The sequence below is a fragment of the Sparus aurata genome, chromosome 21, assembly GCF_900880675.1.
Source record: "Sparus aurata chromosome 21, fSpaAur1.1, whole genome shotgun sequence".
NCBI classification, from domain to species: domain Eukaryota; kingdom Metazoa; phylum Chordata; class Actinopteri; order Spariformes; family Sparidae; genus Sparus; species Sparus aurata.
This window is the reverse complement of record NC_044207.1, coordinates 13,011,445-13,019,121: the sequence shown is the minus strand read 5'-3', so window position 1 is coordinate 13,019,121 and position 7,677 is coordinate 13,011,445. Positions and strand designations below refer to the sequence as shown.

At 40.4% G+C, this 7,677-nt stretch overlaps 2 protein-coding genes across 3 annotated transcripts; both read right to left on the bottom strand.

Annotated features, from left to right (window-relative positions):
• Nucleotides 1–2: 2 nt before the first annotated feature.
• Nucleotides 3–4,290, bottom strand: LOC115572977 (DET1- and DDB1-associated protein 1-like). 2 transcript variants are annotated; one of them, XM_030403525.1, is made up of 5 exons: nt 3,947–4,290; nt 3,609–3,689; nt 3,447–3,498; nt 2,685–2,752; nt 3–2,588 (listed from the first exon to the last, which is right to left on the bottom strand). In XM_030403525.1, the coding sequence occupies exons 1-5, from the start codon at nt 3,953–3,955 to the stop codon at nt 2,484–2,486; spliced, it is 315 nt and encodes a 104-aa protein (XP_030259385.1). In that variant the 5' UTR covers nt 3,956–4,290; the 3' UTR covers nt 3–2,483. The 2 variants fall into 2 exon arrangements, with proteins under 2 accessions (XP_030259385.1, XP_030259386.1); XM_030403526.1 differs by having other exon boundaries at nt 2,691–2,752.
• An 863-nt stretch (nt 4,291–5,153) lies between these two features.
• On the bottom strand, nt 5,154–6,641 carry mrpl34 (mitochondrial ribosomal protein L34). The gene is made up of 2 exons (XM_030401831.1): nt 6,494–6,641; nt 5,154–5,875 (listed from the first exon to the last, which is right to left on the bottom strand). The coding sequence occupies exons 1-2, from the start codon at nt 6,547–6,549 to the stop codon at nt 5,557–5,559; spliced, it is 375 nt and encodes a 124-aa protein (XP_030257691.1). The 5' UTR covers nt 6,550–6,641; the 3' UTR covers nt 5,154–5,556.
• Nucleotides 6,642–7,677: the final 1,036 nt, after the last annotated feature.

Below are 7,677 nucleotides of genomic sequence, written 5' to 3'. Positions count from 1 at the left end.
GATTTTCTTCAGTGTTGTTTACTATGAGTCACAGCCTTTACTGTATAGTGTAATCTGTACAAGAATGAGACCTGAAATCAACAACAATACAATTATACAACAAACTCAAAGCAAAGCATTTAACAATGAACATATTTCAAACTTCATCAGGGGGTGGAAAACAAACCATATAACAAAAAATGAAGCACTCTTCTATGAAGATAATACAAAACATTGCATTCATCTGGTTTAAATTTGAACATACAGTGTGTATTCTATTTGACTCAACTGACACACGCAGCCAATATATAATATACTGTGTCACTTTTGAACAGCAATCTGTAACAAAAGTACAAATGTGACTAATAGACTCAACTGACAGTCCTGCCAAACATTATTATCAACTGCCAAAAGAGGGTTTGTGTTGTTTGTTGCCATGATTGAACAAAAATGAAAGAACTGAATTCCAGGAATATTTTCCCACTTTCTTTAAAGGGGCACTGTGAGGTGTTGGAGAATAAATTAAAACTCTGAATTTTAATATTTACAGTATTAATGGAGGTAATAATAGAGAAAAAAACTTATGAACAAGCTGTTCTCAGAGGGAAATAAAGGTCCCCAGAACAGTGTGTGAAGCTGGAAAGGTGGCAGGGTCCGCCACATATACACAAAGTGAAACAGTATGAAATTGCGTTGTCTGTTAATGCCAGTTTGTTTATTCAGTCATGAAAACAAAGAGTTTGGGAATAAAAAAAATTAATCAGTCAATGAAGATTTCTGAAAATGAACTTTCTGTTCTGATCATTTTTTCTTCACCAAAACTGCATAGTGCACCTTAACACTGCAAGATTCAGACATTTTTGTTAATTTCTCTGGGAATAATGTATGGATCATGATGACAACAAAATCTGGCATATTTAGGTGGCTCGTATCAATGATGAGTACAATTTTATGTAGATCTGGTGAACTTAAATTCTAGTAAAGCAGCTCTGGGCTGGTTAGAATTTTGCTTGATTGAATTAATGTGGCGGTTGGGCCATGGTGGAGTTACGCACTCTACAGAGTGACATTCTAGTTGAAAATTTGGAGACGGACTCTTTCATCATGCACAAAAGATGATATTTCAGAGGGTCATTGAGTCAAATGTTTGCTTGTTTTGGTTCCCCAGTGTAACAGAAACAAATACGGCTAACTCAGGGAAGAAGAAGTCAGAGTGAGTCACTGTCTTGTTTCCTGATAAATGGTCAGAACGCTCACAATATACATACTGTACAAATATACAACACTTGTGGAGCATAACAACGAGCCTCACCGACTTTATGAGCAGCTAACACAGATTGTGTTTATTTAGCCCTGCTGTTAAAATCTTGCAGATCAACACACACTCCCTCATTACGACTCAAATTATCAACCTGGTTCAGCAAATGTGAATGGCACATTTATAACAAGGATTGACAGTAGTCTTCATGCGTAGCCTACACATCATTAGTTACACACCTGTGCTCATCACCCATTTCATAAAATATTCTGCTAACAACTGCTGCTTATAAAGCGATGGTTTCGAACTACTAAGCGTTAAACTTAGAATATGGCTACAAAATCTGCAGGTCACACTGTACAAAAACTGTTTGCATCCTCTAGTACGACTGTATTGGCTTTGAACATTTCCTTATCAAAAACACATGCTAATATCCATTCGGCTCGAAAGTGGTTCATTATATTCTTTACCTGAAACAGCGATGTAAACCAAGGGGCCCCTCTATGACATGGGGAAAATACACTCACTTCTATTTAAGGCAATAAATCATTGTTCATCTGGAGAAAACATACAAACGTTTCTTTCAGAACTTGTGTCTTCCATGATGAACCCTGAAGGGATCATTAAATCTAACCAACAAGAACAGTGCCGTCACTGCTGCGACAGTATTGATCACACAAAAGATGAGCTAAAATAAAAACTCATGGGTCACTGTCCTTTCATCATTTAAACTACAAAACCCTGATGGAGAAGGAGCCACAAAAACATGATCACTTATTCACATACACAGACTTAACTTAAATCGTGCATATTTCAGAGATGGTGTGAATAACTGCTGCTGTAAACCCTTGAACAGCAGCAGAGGAGCGATGACTTTACTCTCTGCATAATGAAAAGAAAGCTGCGTGTGCATGAGTGAAGGAAAACCAGGGGGGTTGAGGGATAAGGAGGTAGATGCAAGTTATTTTTAAACTACTTTAAAGACTTAAATCTGAGGCAGAGGTGTCTTGGAAGAAGTGAAGAAAACACTGGGAGACAGTAGCAAACAGACCTTTTGGTTAAGGAGGAAATCTGAAGTCAAACGCACACATTAGGACCGGTGTTTCTGGGATTAATGTCATGCCGTTGATCCATGTGTGCTTCAGTGTCAAGGCCTGGATCTGCAGACATACATCCTGCATCTGTGTGTGTGCATTTCGTTCGAATAGATCAGTCTCTGCTGGGCGTGCATCAATAGCGCGGACATTTATGAATCCTCGTTCAGCTCCCGGCTGTCTGTTCTGGCGATTTTCCGCGGAGGCGCCGTGTTCTCCCCATCTGTTTGATCCTGCTCTCGCTTTTTGGTTGAATTCTGGTCAAGTAAGACAGAAAGACATTCAACACATGGTGTGCACGGTCATAAATACTGCAATCTGCGCCAACTTCCTCTCTTGTTTTCATGCATTACCTTTACCTTTTTGTCCCACTGTTGATGTAGATATCGCAGCAGGATGTTTGTCTTCTCTGTGACGATGACTGAGGAGAGACAACACAGACGCTGATTAGATTATGAGAGGTGCAAAGCTAAAAGGTGGAGTGAAGTAAGAGGGCAGCTGAAATCTGCTCCTCCCTCGGAGGGTATTATCTTAAAGGAGACCTACTATACCGTGTAAAAGATCTCGAAAGTTAAAAAGTTCAAAGTATGCACCAACAGAATCTCCTGTCTCCCACAGAAAACACCGCTCCTGAAACGCCTTGTCAGTAGTCCCGCCTTTGATACTGTGTCACCACACTAAGTCAACCATGTCACACATTTGCATAATTGATGTCTTGCCTCTAGTGTGGCATGTAAGAATTGATTAAGTGCAGCTGCTCTGTTGTTGTTAGTGGTGCAGGGTCAGACGTGTGTGAGCTGACCAATCAGAGCAGACTGTGTATTCAGGAGGGGGCAGGAGCTGAAAGGCTATAGTGCTGAACAGTATGAGAAAACTGCTGTCGTTGGAGCATTTAAGCTTGTAAACCTATCCTAGTAGTAACCCAACTTAAAGCATAATATGTTTCCTTTAATACACAAGCTGAATTAAAACAAGACAGGAACTTGAACTGACAGTGATTTCACCTGAAGGATCCCTGAAGCCGAGACCATTACGAGGCAAAAAAAGAGATTTGCTTGGGGGTCCGCTCTCTTCCTCAGATATAAATACATTATTTCATCAGTCAGTGTACTTACTCTGCTCTGATGGATACTCCCGGGTTGGAAGATAAACAGATGGCCGACGGTTCTGAAACAAAATTGAGATCCATATTAGTCTATGAGCTGGCTGGAATTACCAAACTGTGGCCATATTTGTGACGTCGTGGTGGTTTGAATGCAGCAAACGAGATGACTTACTGATGCTTTACATACAGAGTCCGCATGAAATCTGCTGAAGTTGTTTTTGTTGTAGACGGGCAGTCCCTTCAGGAAATCTCCCTGAGAACAGAAACGAAAATATGAACAAAAACACTTCACAGACCAGCAGCGAATCGACTCCATTGAAGACAAATAAACCACCGTAGTAGAGATAACGAAATAGCAGAGAAGAGTAACATTTATTTACACTAAGCTACGTCCGATTTGCCACCATATAAGCTACGTGTTTATCGAAGCTGATAAGTACCAACAAATCAAGCCAACACCTATAACTACACTTTCACGTTTAGTTAGCAAAGAACCGGCTGTGAACCCACCTTCTCCATTTCTGTCCAAGTCACGCTCCTCGCGCTGAGCACAGCGAGAGTGAGAACGGGCAGATGCTACTGTTTTAGCTAGCTAGCCACTAAGCCCTGTTGTCTTTGTCGTAGCCAAGATACCAGCCTGTTTTCTTCTCCGACAGCTTCTTGTGACCGTGATAAAACACAAACTACGTGTGTCTGTGATATTATCGCATCACGACACCTCGATTCAGTAGCAAATTTCCGCTCGTGTAAAGGTAATTACAGAAACATTGAAGTTGAACGTCCTTTAAAGGCTAACTGCTACTAGTTCACAACTCCATTTTTGTTGTTCGTCTGCTCGGGGGCGGGTGCCTTCGAAGCTTCGATGCACCTCATTGGTTGAGCAGTGGTAAACGCGTGAAGACAGAGGGAAAGCAGCACGCTGATTGGCTACAAAGTCATTATGTAACTGACCAATCCCCCAATCCAAAGGGGGTTGTGGCATGAAAACAACACAAGTACTTTCTGCAGAAGTGTAAAGCAATCCCTCCTCTACAGCTCTGTGATATGATTTTCACCTAACATTAGAAATAAAGGGGCACTATGTAAATTTGGAGACGAAATTTAAATTCAGAAAACATTTACAGTATTAATGAGGTAGTAATACAAACTCCGGAATATCCTTTTTTTTACAGAACTGAATAAACAAGCTGTTCTCAGAGGAAAATAAGGTCCCCAGAACACTGTTGGAAGCTAGAAAGGTGTCAGAGTCCATCAAATATAAAGTAAAACAGTCTGAAATAGTGCTGTCCAGTTTATTCAGTTATGACAACAAAACACATTTATCTATTTTGTTTTGGCATTTAAAAAGATGTCTATGAAGATCTTTCTCTTCTGATTAAAATTTCTTCCACAAAACCATGTAGTGCACCTTTAATTCTGCCATTTTGTCTTCTTCTGTAACTAAAAGGTCACTGGTTGAATTCTGGGTTATCCTGCCTGACCGCCTTGCCACAAATATCTCCTTTACGCTCACTTGAGAGTAATCCCTTCAACCAGGTCCTTAAGTATCTCATTAATGCTTAGCGCTCTCTATTTAAACTGCCTTCTTTAGAAGCTGTAGTAAATTGTGGTTGGCAGTTAACTTTGAAGGTCGAACTTTGTCTCTTGAGGCAACAAAGAAGAAACCCTTTGTCCTCCCACTCGTTGGGAAAGTTTTTTTTCCAAACACGAATGCATGTTAACTCTGTAAGCAGTGATTTTATTTCCAAATCAACCGTAACTGGTGTTTTTTCATTTCAGAGCAACTGAGATGACAGAAGAGTTTTAAAGACACATTCTTCTTTAAAGCAAACGATTTCACACAAAAAAAAGACAAAATATAAATCTGCTAACATGAATTTATTATGAACAACACATTATGGATCAAAAGTAACTGGGTGAAAATTACCAGGCTTGTTTTTAACCAAAAGCAAATGCAACTTGTTTAAATCTTCCGTCCGTCATTAATGAATTGGGAATGACAAACCCAGCCACACCCAGTATCAGTCAACCCAATACACAAGGTCTTTGCTGAGAACTGCCAGCATTTCAGATCCAATGTCTATTTCCAGAAAGTCTTGCAGGTTTTCCAATGGGAACCCTCAGTGTGAAAGTGATTTCCGTCCCTTCAATATGCGCCGTAGGAGCACCTCAATGCCGCCTTGTGAGCTCATCCTCTTGATCCAGCCGTGGGTCCTCTTACGTTTGATGTTCTTGGGCTGGTACTCCGTTCCTCTTTTTTTGGTCCGAACCTGCTGGTATTGCCAGGGAAGCTGCTGGAACACTCCTGAACCCTCAGCTCGTGAAGAGAGCGGGCCACATCTGGACATCTGAGGTCCTGCAACTGCATTGGACACCATCCAGTTGCTGAATAATCTAAGGTGAGTGGCGCCAGTTACAGCAAGGTCACCTGTAGGCATGCTGTTAAAAGAGCACAGAGCAGAGAAAACATTATTTTGTATTATCAACATTGTAATACTGTGATTATATCAAGTTGATATACGTTTCTGGTGCTGCTACTGGTTGAGTAATTTCACGAACAGATCCCAAGGCTTGGTTTACTATGATAGTAGGGTTCATGCGCAGCTTAAAACAAATTTCAACTGCCACATTAATAACATACACATGACATGCTGTTCAGTCATTTCTTATGACAGAGGAAAACCAACCAGATCTGGCTTTATTGTAAAAGGCTGATGGTTTGTCACTACCGACAACCACTTCTCGAGCTGCTGCAGCTACGATACAACATACTTTACATTTAGGACATTTAGTAGACACTTTTGTCCAAAGCGACTTACAATAAGTACATTTGTTAAATACTTCTCGTAGTAATCAATAACACAGTAACTACTACAGCAAACATCACCTACACCTTTAACGGGAACTGAATCTCAGCGTAATCAGTAGGTAGCTAGCTTCATGTTTAACTAGCCACGCTGCTAACGTACTGCTAAGCTAGCTTGCCAATATTAGCCTCGTAAACAAACACTAGCTGTCGGCTGTTTGTTTGATATGACAGCACGCGAGCTCTGTTACCTGGTGAAACTGGTTATTCCACGCAGTCGGGACAAAGACGACCGTATAATGTTCATTTTTAGATTTTTACACAGTCGACACAGGCATGAGAACTGTGAATGTCACAAGTCCGACACCCCACCTACGAATACTAAGCTAAATGATTGGCTCGGAACTTCTAGCCAATTGAAACGCTCGTTGGAGGAGAGGGTTGCCTAATGCCCTGAGCAGCGTCTTTCAGGTCTTCTTTTGACTATTTCTCGAAGCGTTACCGCCTCATTTCTTAGATGTAACGTCTCAAAGGCAATAACACCTGCTATAAATTCGAGGGTCATGTCTTGAGCCAAGTATTTGCCGACGGAAGATGCTTCACAAGGTAAGCAGCCGTGTTTGAAGGCAGCCTGAGAGGACGCTCTGCCTGAGAGGATGTACTCAGGGTATAAAAACAGCAATATAGTTTGGTTTTTCTTCCATTGGTTTTCACTTCATTATTAGTGTTTCACTCAGACAAACATTCAAATAAGGTTATTGATCAGTCCACTGCTTGCAAAATGTAGGCTAATTCCCCCTTAAAAGTCAGAAAGCATACCTATTTGTGTCAGTATGTACAAAGCTACTGAAACTGTGTCTACATAGTCACCAACTTGAAGAGTTAAATGCCCTGAAACCTGCTGAGGTTTTTCCACGAAGAACCTTTGGAGCATGTAGACTTACCTTCAATGTAGTGTGAACTAGAACCAGACTGTAGCCTCAATATAATAATACATTACAGCAAACTTCAATACAACATTTTAAGATAATTTAGAAAATGAAAGAAGATAAAAATTCTCTCGTTATAGATTGTCATCTATCTTTCACAAGCTCATTGCCTCAGTAATAAACACTGAGGGAATCTGTTTCCTCCCTACCTGTGCTGGGATGTCCTCACAAACGTTATGATGGTCAGGTTAAAGACATTTTCTCTATAATAGCGCGCGTTCGTGTTGTCTGGTGCTGTGTCCTGTTTTATAGTTACATGTGTTTTTATGTTTCATTGTTTACTCATTTTGCTGCTTTTTATGACCTGATGTTTTAGTCGATTTTTACACTGGAATACCTAGAAATAAACATTGACCGGCTTACTTTTAATAATAATAACTATTCATATAGCACCTTTAAAAGCTGATGTTACAAATTGCTAAAGCAGGAAACTCAGCAGGCTGTCA

Coding starts and splice junctions, on each gene's coding strand:
- LOC115572977 (XM_030403525.1), bottom strand. Junction 2,753..3,446: donor GGAGTATCCATCAGAGCAGA/GTAAGTACACTG, acceptor GTCTCTCCTCAG/TCATCGTCACAGAGAAGACA. Junction 2,589..2,684: donor AGTGGGACAAAAAGGTAAAG/GTAATGCATGAA, acceptor TTACTTGACCAG/AATTCAACCAAAAAGCGAGA.
- mrpl34 (XM_030401831.1), bottom strand. CDS start 6,549: ATGAACATTATACGGTCGTCTTTGTCCCGACTGCGTGGAATAACCAGT. Junction 5,876..6,493: donor GGAATAACCAGTTTCACCAG/GTAACAGAGCTC, acceptor CTCTTTTAACAG/CATGCCTACAGGTGACCTTG.